At 45.8% G+C, this 19,167-nt stretch overlaps 2 protein-coding genes, 1 long non-coding RNA gene and 2 other non-coding genes across 8 annotated transcripts; 1 reads left to right on the plus strand and 4 right to left on the minus strand.

Moving 5' to 3' along the window:
• Positions 1–214: 214 nt before the first annotated feature.
• RACK1 (receptor for activated C kinase 1) lies at positions 215–4,971 on the minus strand. Its single transcript, XM_005891097.3, has 8 exons — positions 4,755–4,971; positions 3,399–3,570; positions 2,714–2,861; positions 2,359–2,454; positions 1,843–1,953; positions 1,309–1,449; positions 718–828; positions 215–333 (listed from the first exon to the last, which is right to left on the minus strand). The coding sequence occupies exons 1-8, from the start codon at positions 4,861–4,863 to the stop codon at positions 268–270; spliced, it is 954 nt and encodes a 317-aa protein (XP_005891159.1). The 5' UTR covers positions 4,864–4,971; the 3' UTR covers positions 215–267.
• Positions 3,027–3,105, minus strand: LOC138988681 (small nucleolar RNA SNORD96 family). The gene has a single exon (XR_011464948.1). It is a non-coding gene; the product is annotated as a small nucleolar RNA SNORD96 family (small nucleolar RNA).
• Positions 4,434–4,501, minus strand: LOC138988690 (small nucleolar RNA SNORD95). Its single transcript, XR_011464956.1, has one exon. It is a non-coding gene; the product is annotated as a small nucleolar RNA SNORD95 (small nucleolar RNA).
• Positions 4,972–4,975: 4 nt separating the features above from the next.
• LOC138988539 (uncharacterized) lies at positions 4,976–18,607 on the plus strand. Its single transcript, XR_011464818.1, has 4 exons — positions 4,976–5,351; positions 17,276–17,328; positions 17,984–18,116; positions 18,471–18,607. It is a non-coding gene; the product is annotated as an uncharacterized lncRNA (long non-coding RNA).
• On the minus strand, positions 9,225–18,608 carry TRIM52 (tripartite motif containing 52). 4 transcript variants are annotated; one of them, XM_070374198.1, is made up of 2 exons: positions 17,814–18,608; positions 9,225–11,274 (listed from the first exon to the last, which is right to left on the minus strand). In XM_070374198.1, exons 1-2 carry the CDS (start codon positions 18,606–18,608, stop codon positions 11,164–11,166), a joined length of 906 nt encoding a protein of 301 aa, XP_070230299.1. In that variant the 3' UTR covers positions 9,225–11,163. The 4 variants fall into 4 exon arrangements, with proteins under 4 accessions (XP_070230299.1, XP_070230297.1, XP_070230300.1 ...); XM_070374196.1 differs by lacking the exon at positions 9,225–11,274 and adding an exon at positions 11,505–13,180; XM_070374199.1 differs by lacking the exon at positions 9,225–11,274 and adding an exon at positions 13,200–14,638.
• Positions 18,609–19,167: the final 559 nt, after the last annotated feature.

Consider the following 19,167-nt stretch of genomic DNA (forward strand, 5'->3'; position numbering starts at 1 on the left):
GTGCCACACATCTGTCATTTAGCTGCCACCTGAGGAAAAGCCACCATCTCCATATCATCTACACCTAATTTTAAATATCTATGTAAGATGAGTACAAAGGAGTCCTTGCCTTAAAGGACCAGAACAAAACCTTTTTAATCAAAGCCCCGGTTTGATGCAGACTAAGCTAACGTGATGAGTCCCAAGAAGTTTTCAGAGAAAGACACTCACTATAGAAAGTCAGAAAACCATTTTTTTTTAATTTTTAAAGCTCTGCCGTGTTTGTTCCTAGCGGGTGCCGATGGTTACCTGCCACACTCGCACCAGGTTGTCCGTGTAGCCAGCAAACAGTGTCTGCAAGGGAGAAATGACAACATTAAGTTAGAGCCATGCAATTCTACAGTCCTGTTAGTGCAACAAAGATGACCCTTGTTTTAAGATGTCCACTCTTCTACTATTCACAGGTGATTGTGTATTCCTAGAGGAAGCAACAGCTGGTCGTAAGGATTCACTTGATCAGTTGTAAACTGATAAAGTTAATCAAGGTTTTAACTGAAGACAGGTAATCACTGTCCCTCCACAATTTTCCTACTGACATTAACACATGAAGGCTGATCTGTGTTCACTGGCACAGTTATCCAAGTCCCGCCAAAGGCAATCACCTATGTCACTAATTTTGTAACTGGCTGAAGCGCAGAAAGGTTAAAAGCTGAATCACCAGAGGATAGATCCACTTACCTGGCCATCAGCAGACCAGGCCAGAGAGGTACACTGGGGAGGCTCTGCCTTACTGCTGGTACTGATAACTTCTTGCTTCAGTTCATCTACAATGATCTTGCCCTCCAAGTCCTGGGGAAGGGGAAAAACCAGGATAGACACGTCCCCTCTCAAACGCCCCTTTAATTGTAATTCAGTAATTCTCAGCAGAGAATTACTTTCTGCCTCTTTGGAGACCCTTGGCAATGCCTAGAGGCATTTTTATTTTTCACTAGTTTGCTACAGGCATCTTGTGGGGAGTAGAGCCTGGGATGCTATTAAACATCCTAAATAATGCACAAGACTGCCTCCCCTCCAACAATGGATTACCCAGACCCAAGTGTCAACTGCACTGACGTTGAGTACATCACTACAATTGGTCTTCCTTTTTTTCCCCCCAATCCCAAGAAGTTATAATTCATCCTTCTTGGGTATCCATTGATAGCATGATGGTTCTGGAGTTGTTTAGGAAGTTCAAATCCCAGCAGCGAGTCAGAAGACACACTGAAAATTTACAACATTGCCAAGGCTTGCACAGCCAGATATCTAGCCTCAATTGCAGCCCACACTCACCCAGATCTTGATGCTAGGACCCGTGGCAGCACAGAGCCAGTAGCGGTTAGGACTGAAGCACAGGGCGTTGATGATGTCCCCACCATCTAGTGTGTAAAGGTGCTTGCCTTCATTGAGGTCCCACAACATAGCCTGCCCATCCTGGGTGACAGGAGAAAACCAATCAGAGAAATATGACTTCTTCCACATATTAATCCCACCCATCTTGCCTTCTGATGGGACCTTTATTCTTAACTGTTTACTGCAGTATCCTGTCTTTATAAAATTAATTTCACAAGTATCACCAGTTATCTTTTTATGTAAGAGATGACACTTCACCAACCCTACAAGAACCTGACTTCAAAATGCATCACTGTAAACTCCAAAAGCACAGGTTCTAATCTCATCAACAGCTTTAAGAAACCAGCCTCACATAAGACAATCTCTTAATGCCTTAACTCATTTTCAAAATGTTTCTCCCCTGGACTGCTATCCCATTATCTTAAGTATCCAATTGTTCCCATTGATTAGGGGACTCCTGTGTCTATGAATCACCTTGCCTCCAGAAGCACAGAGGGATCCATCTGGAGAGACGGTCACAGTGTTCAGGTAGCCTGTGTGGCCGATGTGATTGGTCTTCAGCTTACAATTTGCCAAGTTCCATACCTAAAATTGGGTCAAAGGTGAAGAACCTGGGCTCTGGATCTATCAAGGTCAAAAGGGTTCAGGTCAAGAAAAGGCATGGCATCATGCTTAAAAGGCATCCCTGGATAGGACAGCCAATTTCCATTCTGTCATTGACAAAAAAGTTCAAGAATTATTTATCTTGGCCACTTAGGGAAAAAAATGCTTTCCGTGTTGCCACCTTACCAGGGACTCTGGGCTCCCAATTAGCTACTTTAGACCAAATATCAAAAATTAAAGGCCTGTACTGAGAAAGTATCAGGAGGAAAATGGTCAGTTAAGGGACAAGTTGGTCAGTTAAGCATTCGAAGTTGATTATGACCAACTGGGAGGCAGTGGGAACACATTCTGGTTGGTAAAGGCCTCACACCCTGGCTCCAAGCTCACCTTGACCAGCTTGTCCCAGCCACAGGAAACAATAATGGGATTGCTGCTGTTGGGCGAGAAGCGGACACAAGACACCCACTCTGAATGGCTTTCATCCTGCAGAGGATGGAAAGGAAATAAGGAGAAATTGTCTTGTCTCATGAAACTCCAGACCCCACACTTCCCCCTCAGTTATGTGGGCTATATATTCAGTATGTTGACAACCTATATTCACACTTCAGAACCCAAACCTTTAAGATAAGATAGAATCCCTTTAGGTTCCAGATGAGGCTTGAAATCACCATATAAAAGCATCAGTTAAGAAGGATAGGGGGAAATGTTCAACATATGCTCCCTGCATGTGCCTTTACTTTACCTGGACAGTATACTTGCATACACCCAGAGTATTCCATAGTTTGATGGTTTTGTCTCGGGAGCCAGAGACAATTTGCCGGTTGTCAGAAGAGAAGGCCACACTCAGCACATCTTTGGTATGGCCTACAAATCGGCGAGTGGTGGTGCCCCTGAGAGGGAGGACTTGGTTACTCTCTAGACAGACTCTGCAAACATTCTTCCACAGTCAGACTGCTTCCCTAGCCCAGTTCCTCACCCAATGGAGCTGCGTTACCCACACAACCCTGGATATGACTTTGATAAACGGCAAGCCCTTGGCTGAGAATATGCCAGAGAATCCCTTCAGAATTGCAGGACATGTCCTCACTCCCATGTGGGGATTGGCTGACAATGTCATCTGTCATCACCAGGATCCTCCATTATGCCTGACCACCCAAGACCGAGCTCCCAATATACAGCATGTTCAAACATGTTGCCCACTCCCAAATACAACATCTGATAAAACTGCTATAACAGACCATTCTTCAACAATTCTGCGTCTCTAATTAAAAGCAACGGGGAGGGAGGCGGAACAACCACAAATATCTTCTCCAGGTACTCTGCCTTACAGTTCCCACTCAAGTACCAAATCACTACCCTGGGAAACCTGATGGTATCTACCTGCTTTCTACCCAGCTTCCCCCCAGTGCCCCAGAGCAGCTACTTGCGTTGTGAGATCCCAAAGGCGAAGGGTTCCATCCCAGGAGCCTGAGAGGGCAAATTGGCCATCTGAGGAAATGACCACATCACTAACAAAGTGGGAGTGACCCCGAAGAGCACGCTGTGGGATACCATAGTTGGTCTCATCTCTGGTCAGCTTCCACATAATGATGGTCTTATCTAAGGGGAGGTAAAACGAAAAAGAAGACCCAGTGAAAAAACCCCACGGCTCACCATCTGACCTTCTGGATCATAAATCAAGGGCATTTAGGGGTAGGGAAACTACCTAAAGGCTGAGAAAGTAGTTTTTAGCCAAGTCCAAGTAACTCTAGTGAAGAGTCAAGCAGAGCTAAGTTGCACCCTCAGAATTTAACTCAGGTGTGTGAAACCTTACCAGGTTATGGATGCCCCTTTCGGAAATCCAAAACGATTCCACATCTATTTACTGGGCTTCCCTAAGTGGCTCAGATAGTAAAGCATCTGCCTGCAATGCGGGAGACCTGGGTTCAATCCCTGGGTCAGGAAGATCTCCTGGAGAAGGAAATGGCAACCCACTCCAGTACCCTTGCCTGGGAAAATCCCATGGACGGAGAAGCCTGGTAGGCTACAGTCCATGGGGCTGCAAAGAGTCGGACACGACTTAGCGACTTCACTTCCACAATGCATGTGCACAGCAGGCTGGATATGGAAGAGTAGCTGTGGGCCTCCTGAGACTACTGCTAGGGGATGCAAGAAATACCTGCAATAGAAAATTCACTTTAGACGCTAAGGATTGGATGCTTTCACTGCAATGTGTTCCACTGAACAAACTTTCCTAGTAAGTGCCATACATGATGGTAGCCTCAGATGAACTATTTTTAAATAGCGTGAATGCAAAAAGCAATCGACAAGAAGTCTCCAAATGCAGTCAGGCACAGAGAGAATGAGAAGAAAAAAAAAGCGGGGGGGGGGGGCTGGAGAAAGGGCTGCCCTGAAGTAGCCGAGAGACTAGATACGAGGTCCGCCTTGAAGTTCACTTTTTAATGAGCAGAGGGTCCGGGCAGCAGCTCAGAAACAGCCTCTGGGTTTCAGCATAGGCACTCAGATGGCATGTTGGGATCATCACCGCGCCACCCGACCCGAAGGCTCCTGGGCTCACAGTTACATACACGGGTTTGAGAGGTAGAGATTAAAAAGGCCGCAGCCTTGCAACCCTCCCGGCAGCCAGCTGTTTCGGAGCTCGCAAAGTCGGGGACGCCTCATGGGTTTATCCGCAATGAGGCCTAGGCACAGGTCAATTCACAGCCCACCTCGCGGCCCACAGGCCCAACCACGTGACGCGCGCCAACGACCCCTGCCCCTTAATCCAGCACCTCAGCCCGTACCTCGAGAGGCGGACAATATCATGTCCGGGAACTGGGGAGTGGTAGCGATCTGGGTCACCCAGCCGTTGTGGCCCTTGAGGGTGCCACGAAGGGTCATCTGTTCAGTCATGGCGACGGAGAATGCGGGTGTCGCCGCAGCGACAAGGATGGAACTGGATAACTCAGAGAGGCGACCCGCGCACCCGCTTCCACCGCGGCCCTGCAGAGGAAAAGAGCGAGCCGCCCACGCCGGAACCGGAAATACCCGCCCTCCCGAACAAAATGGCGCCCTCCCATAATTCACTTCTGCTCAAGATGGCAGCCCCATGTAGTTCAAAGGGAGAAATAAAAGACTTTTTGTCCAGACCGTCGTACAACGTAATTTGGTAGCACCGTACAAATTCCCTTATTAAACCAACATGCCTGAGTATTTAAAAAGGCTCCTTATGGTTGGGGCATGATGTCTCAAAAGCGTCAGAGAGGAAGTACACGCCCCAGAGCTTAGTAAGGAGAGCCTAGTGGCTTCACTGGCCCTACGTGGCACAGCCTGAACCCCTCCCTTTCCGCTTGGTGTTTCGGAGGGCATCGCAGAGGGAGCTTAATTTCATGGGCACAATTGTGAGTAACGGTGGGCAATGTGAATAATACTATATTAAATTTTCAAAGTAAACTGCGTTCAGGTGAACTATTAAACCCTAACAGATTCCATGCGCGGGCGGCGACTCTTCCCTCAAGAGGTTTATTCACTGATGGTGTTGGGTGAGGAAAGACAGTCCACCCAGGACTAAAGCAGGAATGGGTTACAGAGAGGAAAACCGGGAATGAAAGATAAGTTAGTCTGTGGGCTGCTGGACAGTAAACCCCACTCCCGCCTAAGCAGAAGCGTGGAGAGCTCTCGCAGAAACTGAAAGGCCCCAAGAGGAAGGTTGGCTCGCGCAAAACCACCTCATAGAAAGGTCCTTGGGTCTGGGTGTCCAGGCGTGCCCAAGTATTTCTTTTCTGTTTGTCACATGTATTATTTTCTCATGAAATGAAATTGGGAATAATAGTACCTACCTCACATGGTGTGGAGAGTATATTAGATAGGTAAAACACCCAGAAAGATCCCTGGCAAAGCAAATGCACAGAACTTAGTGAGCACCTCTTGGCTACCAGACACGGTTTTACGTCTTGGGAACATAGCTGTGAACAGGATAAAAGGGACCTGTTTCTTTGTTTTTTGAGTTTACATCCAATGAGATGGGGAAAAGAGAGCTCAAGGGGGAGATTTTTAACAAAGAAAGATATAGGTGAGAGCTTTAGGGATTTATGGGTGGATGTTCCAATCCGAGGAAAGAATCAGTGCAAAAGTTCAGAGCTGGAGCGTTGAAGGCCTTGGGGACCAAACCAATGCGATGGAGGTGGGGGCGGGGGTGGCAGTTGACAGAGGGCCTTGCAGGCTGGGGGAAGGACCTTGCAGACTACTAGAAGGCCTGCCTTTGGGAAGGAACAGTGTGGGACAGTGGCAAAGCTTCTACGGGCTATGGCTGCTCAGATGTGTGAAGAAGGCCAGAATCCATCCCTTGAAAGCAGCTACTCTCCTGGTGCCTTGCACACCTCTGCCTTCCTCCACAGCCAAGTTGGGCTCATCAGGAACAGCCTTCGCTGTGTTCCTGCACAGCCTAAGGGCGCCCCCAACTGGCTGTCCTGTAGTTTTTCCAACACTGAACTCTACCCCTACCCATGCTTTTTATTTATTTATTTAGCTGCACCCTGTCTTAGTTGTGGCATGTGGGATCTAGTTCCCTGGCCAGGGATCCAACCGTGGCCCCCCTGTATTGGGAACCCAGAGTTTTAGCCACTGGACCACCAGGGAAGTCCCTACCCATGCATTTTGTTTCTCCTGTGATGGTGAGAGATCCTTGCCTTTACCCATCTTAGTATCCAGCTTGCTGCCCACAATTTAGGCCATGATTAAGCCTCCTTGGGTACTCAGCACAATGGAGAGGTGAGTGATTCTGTGGTTATCTCTGTGGAACGTGAGATGTGTTATGCAAAATTTCCTCTGTCCTCAAAAACACTTGCTCCTCCACCTCCTACCTCTACTCTCCAAAGACACCCTCACTCAATCACATTATTATATTTTTTTTCCCCCTCGAAAAACCTCATTCAGCTGTTTTTTGAATTTTGTCCAGGGTACCCCTGTGGAATCTGCATCCTTGAGGCAGGGTGCCAGGAAACCAGGTTTAAAAGGAGCCCAGGTCCCTCATACTGGCTCAAAGATGGGACCTTTCTGTAACACCAGACTCTTTTCCAGAAGCCTCCCAGACGATCCTTGCTCTCCCAGGTTCCCAGCCTGCCCCTGCCCAGCCCCTCCCAGGTCCTCCCTGTCCTGCCTCTGCTCTGAGACAGTTGAAGGTGACTTTCCGAACCCACAGGCTTCTCCCCACACTTGTCTCTAATCTTGAGATGATTCTGGCGGGAGCCCCTCCTATGGGGTCAAGGAGGGAATTCGGGTTTTGCCTTGGTGCTCACCAGGACTAAGCTGGCAATGCCAGTAGAGGAGAGAGAGAAATAGTGGACTTCCCCATAGACCAGAGACCCTGCAGGATTCAGGCTTTCCACTTCAGAGCTCTTTTACAGCCACCACCTGGTCTCTCCTCTCTTGAAGGTGAGGCTGGCAGGCCACAGTGCCACTGAAGGACAGTCTTTAGCTGAAGGAGGCCTTGCCTTGACCCTGGGGACACTGGGCACCTCTTTGGCATTGGCTCTGGGTAGAGATCGGGGTGGAGTGACCTTTGCAGCCCAGCCACATTCACGCCTGCTTCCCTCAAGGGCACTCTGTGGCTCCCTGCTACAGTGGTTCCCAACCTTTTTGACACCAGGGACCAGTTTTGTGGAAGACAGTTTTCCCATGGACATGGGGGTGAGTAGTTTTAGGATAATTCAAACACATTGCATTTATTGTGTACTTTATTTCTATTATTATTACATCAACTCTGCCTCAGATCATCAGGCTTAGATCCCAGATGTTGGGGACCCCTGGCATGGAAGCCCTCACTTTGCCCTGGTTAGGGATCTGCTTGGACTCCTCACTCCTGTTGAGGAGGCTGTAGGTTGTTTTGGTTAGCAGAGAGATCCTGCCCCCTTCCAGCAGGGTGGTGTCCCTCAGCTGCTGGACAGTTTGAGAATCAGCTGCACCTTTCTCAACAAAGTCTATTTACTACCCCGGCCAGACCTCTTCCTTCTCATTCAGGGCATTTCTTCTTCAACCTCAGGGAGGTGGAAGGCTGCTGGAGGCTCTCATCTGCCCTTTAGGGAAGACTCAGCTCTCCTCCAAGGTATCCTCCCACTTTTCGAGGCAGCCCACACCCTGTAGGTAGAACCAGTCCTGGCTCTGAGCTTACTGCTGTCTCACCTACTTATTGTCTTAACCCCTGGGCAGCCCCATCTTTCCCTTGTCCCCATGGGCACCACCTCTAGTCCACACAAGGTAAGAATCCCACAGAAGAAATTGGAGATGCTCTTCTAAGTAAGTCTGTCTCACCATTCATTTCCTGAAGGAAGCCCCTAGGACCCACATAGCTGGAAAGGGTCCTTCAGACTTCTTATTGGATGCTCATGATCTCCAGGAGCAGAGGCTTCTCCATCCCCTCCTGCCAGCATTCAAGAGGTAGGAGAGGTCTTCCCTTGAATGCTGAGGTGAGGACCTTAAGGAAAAGGTGTATGGCCGGGACCAGAGGGCCTCCTGACTGCCAGCCCTGGGCAGATGGCTTCCTTTTGTTTTACTGTCCTTCCACAGACTTAGTGTGGTTGGCTCTGGCATACCCCATACTCCATTGTTATGACTACATTGGCCCTCCCTTGCTCCTCCAACTCATCCATCAATTCTCTCCCATACAGGATATGCATTGTTCTGTCTGGAAGGCCCACCATGTCTTATTACCAACCCCCTCCCCCCCCCAACCCCAACCTTAGTTAAATCTAAGCTTCCTTCAAGTCTCAGCTCAAGTTGCCACATCTGGGAGGCCCTCTGTGACCCTCAGGTGTATGTCAGGCTCCTTTATTTAATGCTGTCCTACTAGTGGTGCAGTGTGTGTTGGGTCTCTTAAATTCTGCCAGCCTCTCCTGTGAGTGCTGTAAGGATAGGGATTAGGCTGTTTCTGCTCACATTTTGCATTCCCAGCACCAGGTAGAGGGTTTCACATGTGGAAGATTCTAACTTTGGTGGTCAGCCTCACAGGCTGAGTACTTACGAACAAGTAGTTAAAGGCAGGACATTCTAGGCAGAGGGATCAGCTTGGGAGGAAATGTGCAAACTTGTGCATTGTTTGCATGCACAAGTTTGAGCATGATTATTTCAAGAGAGAAGGCAGAATGAAATCCAAGGTGGGCAGTTCACCCTAGTGATTTTGTCCTGAAGCTCAGGACAGTCTCTTAAAGATTATCTCATCCCTGTCCTGCCTACCCTTGATCTTACTGAAAGGCATTTGTTGTCAAAGTGGAGGCTAGGTTGGAGGAGTAAGACTAGAAAAAAGTAAGAATTCAGAAGCTGAAGAGGGCCTCCTGGAGGATCATGAGACTCTTATAAAGGAAGGAATAGAAGATTTACCAAAGGTCTTATGAGTGAGGGGTTGAACATCTCTTCCAGTCCATCTCTACCCTGCTTCCTCCATTCCAGGGTCTAGAGTCAGGTTCTGTATACAGAAGCTATGTAATGATTGAGGCCTAAAGAATTAAGTTAAAAAAGGCTGAAGACAGGGAAATGTGAGACTATAATTACAGGTTTTGTTCCATTCTTCCTAGTCAGAAGCAGGGATGTGGCATTAAATCAATGTTGGGAATAGATCTTGAAATCACATGCCATTTTTTAATCTCTTGAAAGGTCCCCTGTCCATCTAAGGCAGAAATCTGAAGTCTAACAGTCTCCCAGAAAGCTGCTAAGATATCCTGTGGGTCTTTCCTGAGAGATGGACTGGCATTCCCCAGGCTCTGGGTGCTTTAGCACAGTGGTCCCCAACCTTTTTGGCACCAGGGAACATTTCATGGAAGACAGTTTTGTTACAGACGGGGGCAGGGTGGGGAGGTGGTTTTGGTTTCTCTCATCACTCAACTCCTACTATGTGGCCCTGTTTGGGACCCCTGCTTTACCAGATGTGCAGAGTCACAGGCTATGAAAGTGGGCATGATCTGGGCAAGTGGCTATATTCCAGGCAAAACGTAAGAAATGCCAGCAAAAGGCAAACTTCTTTGCTTTGTTAAAGGATTTAAAACAGCACTCAATGGAAGGGAGAAACAAAATGTGACCCAGGGTGCTTGTTCTCAGCTTTTTACCAGGAAGAGAATTTCATATGAACCAGGGTCAGGAGATTGTGCTGGAATGGAAACTTGAGGCTAACTAGCTTACTACAAGATATGAGGGCTACGAAGCAGACAGCCCTCAGCCCATGTAACCTTTCCCTGCTCACACTTGGGTTAAATAGCCAGAGCGTGCTGAGAAATTCCATCCTTTGCTATAGAGGGAGAGAAGGGATTTTACACACCTAGGAAATGGTAGTCAAAAAAGGGGTGTGACCTCCAGGGATCCTCTTGCAGACCACCTGGATCCTCCTTTAACTTTGCAGGGCCCTGCTTGATGCCAAGTGGAACTGTTGACCAGAAGGCCCTGACCAACTCTGGATCTGAATCTTTTAGGATGGGGGAAAAGGCAAGGAAGGTCTCAGCCTGAATGCAGCTAGGAGGAATAAGCCTCCTTGTTCTTTAAGGCTATTTCTAATTCAAATCCCTAAGGTATCCATTTTTCCCCTTCTTTGGAAGCAGGAGAGTTGGGGAGAAGAGTAGCAGGTCTCCTGATAACAGGAGCCTTGTGGCATCTCCACCTATACTTCCCACATGCACAGGTGAGCTGCTGCCCCAAGTCCAAGATTCTCTGAGGGCTCTGATTTGTGGGCAGACACTATCATTAAAAAGTTAAACCAAATAAAAGCTTATTTATACTTAAACTTGTCCTGTTTTGAGGTTCTAGCCCCAGCTCTTTTGGGAAAGTGGGTAATAGTTTTTAGCTACTTTCCATTAGAATTCTCCTCTGTCACATCTCCCACATGTGATCTATATGGATCACAGGTGTAACTGGCTCAAGACCATTTTGGTCAGGTTTAAACAAACAAATCGCCTTTTCTCCTTTTATACCTAAAAATATAACCTTACAGCCTCTCTCCTGATTGAGAAAAGAAAATTGTCTTTTCATCTTCCCTTTGGACTTTACTACTCTTGAGAGTCCTGCTACTGCTGCTGCTGCTAAGTCGCTTCAGTCATGTCCGACTCTGTGCGACCCCATAGACAGCAGCCCACCAGGCTCCCCCGTCCCTGGGATTCTCCAGGCAAGAACACTGGAGTGGGTTGCCATTTCCTTCTCCAATGCATGAAAGTTAAAAGATGAAAGTGAAGTCACTCAGTGATGTCCGATCCTCAGTGACTGCAGCCTTCCAGGCTCCTCCGTCCATGGGATTTTCCAGGCAAGAGTACTGGAGTGGGGTGCCATTGCCTTCTCCGCTTGAGAGTCCTAGGAAGGATCAAAATTCAACCTGTTTTTGTATAGAACTATATAGTCCAACATGATTTGATTCCCTTATAGCTCATTCAGTAAAGAATCTGTCTGCACTGCAGGAGACCTGGGTTCAGTTCCTAGGTCAGGAAGATCCCCTGGAGAAGGAAATGGCAACCCACTTCAGTATTCTTACCTGGAGAATCCCATGGACAGAGGAGCCTGGCAGGCTACAGTCCATGGGGCCACAAGAGTCAGACACGACTTAGCAACTAAACCACCACCAGCCATATGTGACTAAAATAAATGAGTTGTACTAATCATGTTGCAAGAGCTCAGAAGTCCTATGTAGTCAGTGTTTCCTCTATCATATTGCATAGCACAGATTTAGAACACTTCCATCATTGCATAAAGTCCTTAGAGCTGGTATAGAGGGCTACTGTCCCTGTCTCCTCTTTGTAACCCAAATTTGTTGGTCAATAACTATCTGTGATAATTTCACTGTTATAGGATAGCTTCCAAAGGGGGTCAGGGATAAGGGGTGGGAAGCAGCATAGAATCTTTAGGTCCTATAAAGGCTTCAGGAGGCATGGCACAGGGACCAGAGGTTGATGGGCAATGGCAGAGGAGCCTTAGGTTTTAAAGAAGTGCTTTAAGGGCTGATGGATCAGTCCAGGGCTACTCCCACTCTGACAGGAACAGAGGCTCTGGTCATAGTTCTGAATACTTAAATACTGCCATATGGCTCTGCTGAAACTAAGGAACAGATGAAGTGAATGCCTTTTATTATTCATTGTTTCTAGATCTTATTTCATATACTGCTTTATCTTAGTCCTTGATGGCAGTGATATAGGCAACTCAGTTTAAAAAAAGGCCTGTTGACCCTGTTACCTGTATGCCAAGAACTGGGAGAAGTAGGGGTCTTAGTTAATCCACTGATGCTATGACTGCATTTAATAAAATTCCAGCTGGGTGAGGCTATTCTTCCCTGAACACTTTTAAACCCCCCTGCCAGGTACTGACTATACGGCCTAAGTGAGACTAGTAATGGCAGGTCTGCAGACAGGACTAACTTTTCTGAGACTAAAGCAGTGATTCTTAAGGAGGGATACTTTTGCACCACTCCCTCCAAGACATCTGGCAATGTCTGAGACATTTGTGGTTGTCACAACTGGTGGAGGAGTGCTACATACATCTTGTAGGTGGGATCCATAGATGCTGCTGCTGCTAAGTTGCTTCAGTCGTGTCCGAGTCTGTGTGACCCCATAGACGGCAGCCCAACAGGCTCCCCCGTCCCTGGGATTCTCCAGACAAGAACACTAGAGTGGGTTGCCATTTCCTTCTCCAATGCATGAAAGTGAAAAGTGAAAGTGAAGTCGCTCAGTCATGTCCAACTCTTTGCGACCCCATGGACTGCAGCCTACCAGGCTCCTCCGTCCATGGGATTTTCCAGGCAGGAGTAGTGGAGTGGGGTGCCATTGCCTTCTCCTATAGATGCTGCTAAGCATCCTCAAACGCATAGACTATCCCCCACCCCCCAAAGCAAAGAATTATCTCACTCAAAATGACAAGAGTGCTGAAGTTGAGAAAACCCTGGTCTAGAACACAACATGGATCAGTTCTTCATGCCAAGACTAATCATGAGGTACAGGGTCAGAAGGATAGTAAGTAAGGCTAGCAAGTGTCTGATAAATTGGGAAAGGAAAAAATTAGGAGTCAGTGGAACACTGGCCTCCATAAGATGAAGGGCATGTATAACTGGAGTGTGTTTAACTGTACTGGAATGAGAGGTCATGGTACAACTGGAGTTCAGGATTTCAGGTGTGTAGCAAGTCTGTGTGAAGAAGAGGTCCAGGGTACAGCCACAGTAGAGAGGAGCAAGTTTAAACAGTCTGACTTGTGATACAGCAGTCAACAGCTGAACCTAGTAGGGAAGACATTCAATAAACAGATGAGCATCTGATGGATTTGGATATGTATCAATTTTTCTCAATGTTTTTGTAACCCACACATGTTTTATAATCCCTTTCCCCCCCACATATCTTAACACCTCACATTCTCCTTCCTTCAATGTTATTTAAAATTACAAACTTAAGTTTCATGACTAAAATTAATCAAAGCAATGGTAAATTTTGGAAGGCAAAAATTTATTCAAATGATATAGTAACCATGTCACTGTTAAGCCTTTTCTTTCCTGGATGGTGTAGAAAATGCAACAAAACACAAGCTGCTTTGACAACACTCTTGCAGTGTTTTCTCCCACAGTTAGTTATACCAATTTAAAAAAAAAAAAGCTTTTAAGATACAAGGAGAAAAATGGAATAATGAAGGATTAAAATGTGAAAATTTCTAGTCAAAACAATCCAACTTTGAGTTCCACAAACTCCTGAAGTTCTTCCAATGAGAACTGAACATTAAGTGTGAAACATGAGACATTCTTCCCAAAGCTACCACAGGTAGGTTTTAAGAGGTCAACAAAACATCACCCAAAATAGTTTTAGATTTTCCCTTTTTTTCCCCTGGAAGTAACATTCACGAATCTGGTTCTCGAAAGATTAGCCAAGAAAATTGACATTTTTCACATGAGTGCGCTATTTGTAGAGATTTTTGGCAAGTGCTTAAAGTGCTCATTTTATAACAAGCAGTGATGTTGGTGTCTGTTCCTTGACATTTCAGGGTCAATGTATTTTAAGCTTCAATGTGTTAAATTCTACTTAAAGTTTTAAAGTACAGATTCTTTATCATTGGTGTCCCAAGTTAGTTGTTCTGTCCATAAATTCAGGTGAACCAAGTTTTCTGATCAAGGAAACTCAGTGCATGACAGAAAATACTCTGAACAGCATTCAGATTTTTGAAAACCAAGGCAAACTGGGATCAGATGGACTACTTTTCACAACAGTTATGCTGACAGCAAGGTTTAAGATTTCCAGTAGATTATGGGCAGGCTGATGAAGTCAATGCTTGGTGATGACTGCTATGGTACATCTCACCAGTTTTCTTCAATTTTTGACAAAGACCCATATCTAAAACATATACTTCTCTAATTTTTTTCTTCCAACCAATTTCATTTCATACAACTTCAAAAATACTGTCTTTAGTGCTAGGCTTAGTGAAAATAGCACATCCAGAGTTTTTAAAGCCTTACTCTGAACAAAGCAAAGTACAATTTTCTTCATCAGTAGATTAATCTCAACTAACAGCAAAGAAGGATGAGCTGATGTTTGTTTTTTGTTTTTTTTTTTTAAACCTGATGTTTGCTAGGCTCAGTCAATGAATTCAGATGCAGAAGTTGATGAAGAAATTCTGGAATTCCTCAATTTCCTCTCAAAGTTATGGCAGCACTTGGAATGCAAGGTTTCACTAGTTTCTCCATTTTTTTCTCCTTTGCAATTAAAAGAGTTATTTAGTATTAGGTAGGCATTCATGGCCTTTGAAGATTCTTATTAATATTCCAATACTGTCCAATCTTAAAACTGCAGAGAACTGTGCTTTGCAGAATACTTCACTGTTTTAGTGGCATAACTTTTAACAGTGTTTGGCATGTATCACTGCTCAACACTTTCAGATAACTCAGCCGAAGAAGCTGACCCTATCTTCTGCATCATTCATGAATACATACTTGATAAAAGCCTCAAAAAATGTTTTGGCTGCCACCTTTAGCTACCTTAAGGAAAAAAAACAGAAAAACAGGAGTACTGATGATGGAAGCCTCTGGTCCGTCTTGTAGAGCGATGAATGATTTTACCCGCGGCAGCTGGGTGGCAGGGCAATACAGGCATCCAGTTATGCCTGAGCCTCAACAAGTGACATCTTTGTTCATTTTCTTTTTATACACCAATCTGCTGGCTAAAACCTGACACCATTTAACAGTACCCTTGGTCAATCTAAACGATCTTACTTTCATAATCCTCTGATTCTAGCTTGAAGAGTCAAGACGAACTCTTAACTCATGGGGTGAACAAAATGGAAGATGTAAATAAGTGTTTCAGAGCTAAAAAAGCCTCTTATACAAAATTAAACTTTAAGGAATAGCAGTATGAATGGTACCATATCCACAACAAACATCTCTGCGTATACAGTTTGTTATATACCTCACTGATTATAGATAGGCTTTACTCTGAATACTTCTTGGTCTGTCTTTGTATTCCCACCAGCCAAGGAGCTCTTTCCAATTTATTTCTTATATTATGAAAAATTAAATCTTTTTTCTTTTTAATATTACAATATTAAGTATGATTTCATAAACTATAACTTTCCTCATACCCTGCAATGCTGATATAATGTGTGAAGGGAGGGGGAGAGAATGCTTTCTTTTCTATTTCTGAAAATCACTAACATGTTCCTTGAGTCTATGAGTAACAACTTCCTACTGTAGCCCCTAAAACTAAAAAAGCTTGATCACCTCCAAAGGAGATTATAATTTTGGTGAATTGGGAGATGGTGATGGACAGGGAGGCCTGGTGTGCTGCAATTCATGGGGTCGCAAAGAGTTGGACACGACTGAGCGACTGAACTGAACTGAGAGAATTTAATGTAACCAGAACTGTGTGGTGGCTAATGTATAGCAAATTAAATAAACCATTATACAAAAACAGTTCCATATAACGTTATTATTGTGAGAACTTTGTATCATAAGGCTCTAAATCATGCTACTGTAAGATGCATGTTTACCAATAAAAACCAAAACTATAAACCATATAAAGAAGGCCTACACAATTATTACCTCTTCAGTGTAATTCCTGTGTTTGGTAACACCATCAATCTAAGTTCTGGTATATGTTTGAAAAAAGAAAGTTTTATACTCTTTTAAATAGTATATATTTTGAAAGGGATTATTTCCAATTTAACTTGATTGTGCTGTTTATACTTACAAGTGTGCTTTATAAGTAACTTCCGAGGTTTCAAATGAGTGTTAGCTGGCTTCCCAAGATAAAGAGATCACCTCTTTTTCTCTTGTCTAAATTGGCTTTCAATTAAAATTTTGGTTCAAAAATTCTTTTCAGGAAATCCTAGCAGAGGAATGAAAGGTTACCTCTTCTCCTTAGCGTTAGGTACTAAACCCCAGAAGTACAGGACACAGTTTCTTCTATAGGCAAACTTAATTATTACCCTGGGGGGAAAGCAGATACTAGGGTTTATCCTTAAATCATATTAATATGATGGAATTAGCAATGGTTTGTAATGAAGATTTGTGTCTTAACTGTGTACTTACCAACAGTTACTGTGAAACGGGGCGGGGGTGGGGTAGGGGGGGTGAGGGATGATAATATCTAATATATAATACCTGTAGGGCAGGGTTCTGTTTGTGTTTTGACTGCAACCCAGAGTAAGCGATATGTTTTGTGGCCCAAGTATACACCTGTGTACGTATAATTTAAAAGTTTCATAAAACAATACTTACCCTTACTATGCTCCCGTGCACTCGATATTTTCTCATTTCATTTAAAAATAATGCTGGGCATTGACCCATTTAAGACCCACTAATTGGTCAAAACCCACAGTTTGAAAACCACTGCTGTAGAATATGAGAAAATACACTTTATAAACTGTAAAGCACTACTGAGACATGAGCAACTGCTACTAAGACTTTTAGGGACCTGAAGACAACCTTTCTCTCCTTTGGGTACTGCTAGGAGTCATATCCATTTAGGCTTTTTGACAGTCTTCATGCTGTCACTGAGATAATTCTCTAATACTCAGATCAGAACTAGAAATCAAGGTTTTAACCATATCAGAACCCATAAAAATTAGAGGAAACTAGAGGAAAGCCAAAGAAACATCTGTTTAGTGCTTTATGGTTTATAAAATACTTTCATATAAGATCTCTTTTAATTTTAACAAGCTTAGGAGAAAAGTAAAGCTAAGAGGTTGAGGCTTGCCCAAGATTAGACAGTAAGTTTTAGAGCCAGGTCATCTGATCCTAAATCCTTAACTTCTTCCGCTATGATAAAGTAACAGGTAAGGAAAATGATCGGGGCAGGTTTATTCTGATGTTTATGTCCTCTGCCTTTCTCTACAGGGGAAATGGGCCCCACTGAAGGTAGCAACGTAACTCCAGACTTTACTAGGCAGGTATGTCCAGCCGGTCTTATTAGCAGGAACCACACCCTGGCTTTTTGGTCTACCAATTAGTCCTCAGTTTTGACACTGCTTGTGCTGATGTCCTAAATGTCTAGTTATTTACAAGCATATGGCTTTCCATTCCTGTGTATTAAGGGTCCTAGAGTCTTGGTCAGGTATAGACTCAGTACTTACATAAGAGGGAAATTAAGTCGGGGAGTGGGGAGGAGTCTGTCACTTGTACCCCCTTACACTTGGGCAAACTGAAAGGGAGTAAGGACAGTGGTCAACTCCTGATTACTGTCTTTAGTCTTTACTCAGTTTCCTCTGGGGAAGCCAGTTAGCCTCCGCCAATGTTTCTTTTCTCCACATATGTCCATCTCTCTTCACCCTGTGCCTCATCCCTCACAAAAAAAGAGGCTCAGCTACAAAGTACCCAGCTGCCCTGGTTTCTCCTCCACTTCCTTCAAATCCCCACATTCTCCCACGCTGCTCACCTTGTACTCGTGCACCGCTTCGTCTAATGGCACCACACTATGCTGTTTGTGGCTCCTGGATTCTCGACATATCACACAGATGGCCTCTTTGTCCACCTCACAGTAAAGTTTCAGAGCTTCCTGGTGTTTGGAGCAGATGTCCTGATCATTCACCCGGCTCTCTCGATTAGGAGTGGGACACATCTGGCGAATTATCTGGACCATGTTCGCCAGTTGCAAGTTGGGACGAAAGCTGCGACGCTTAAAGCTCTTTCGGCACTGGGGGCAGGTGAACTGCCGTGGAGGGGCTGGAGGCGGGGCCAGGTGAGTGTCAGGGTACAGCTCTTCGTCGTCCTCATCGTATTCTTCCAAAATCTCCTCCTCTTGCAGGTAGACGTTAATTCTCAGGTCATGTCTCAAGCCTCCCAGGTAGTAGTTCGTATCTTCCTCCTGGTCCCACACATAATCCATGCTGTCCCTTATGCCACCGTCACCGACCCAGGGTTCATCATCCTCTTGGTCCTGGAACAACTCCTCGTCAGCATTCCCCTGGTATAAAACCTCCCGAATGGAGTTGCCCCATCCACCGATGGCCCCTACTGCCTCCTCGTCGTCCTCGTCCTCCCATTCATCTTCCTCTTCCTCCCTGTCTTGCTCATTGTCTTCCTTGCCCCACAGCTGGGTCACACACCCACGGCAAAAGTTATGACCACAGCCGATGGACACGGGATCCTTGAAGTAATCCAGGCAGATGGCACACACGGCTTCCTCCTGAAGTGTCTGCAAGGGATTAGGAGTAGTGGCACTGCCAGCCATCTTAACGCGCGGCCGGTTGGTGTGGATGCGTCGTCAGTTCAGAGCCGAGGAGCAGGGGACGCACCTGCGGACATGCCTCCAAGCTACGCTGGTGATTCAAAGCTGTCCCCAACTGCTCTCCCTCCTCAGGCTCTCAGAGAAGCCTTGCTTCCTTCTCTCGGGCGCTCCCTGAACTCACAGCTGCCCTCTGAAGGCAGTGGGAAAAGAACCAGGCTGCGGCCCCCCACTTCCCTTCGAGACCCAGCGTTCAAACTCAGACCACTCCACGCTTCTCGCCTGCCTCCAGGTGTACGCGACCCGGCGGCGTTCCCCTCAGAAGCCGGCCCTCCTCACTCCGTCGGAGGCAACCGAAAATGACGTAGGCACGCTAACACGCGGGAGACGGCGGACTGGGCAGGCTGAGGACCACGTCTCTATGGTGCCCCCGGAAACGCGCCAGGCAAGAGCACCGGCCGCCCATTCAGCTACCACAGATAGAAAAAACTGCCTGGTCAGAATGGGTGGAGGCGGCGAGAGAATCAATTTAAGCCACGATTTCTCTAATCAGCCAGACCCAGAG

Source organism: Bos mutus, chromosome 7 (genome assembly GCF_027580195.1).
Source record: "Bos mutus isolate GX-2022 chromosome 7, NWIPB_WYAK_1.1, whole genome shotgun sequence".
NCBI lineage: Eukaryota > Metazoa > Chordata > Mammalia > Artiodactyla > Bovidae > Bos > Bos mutus.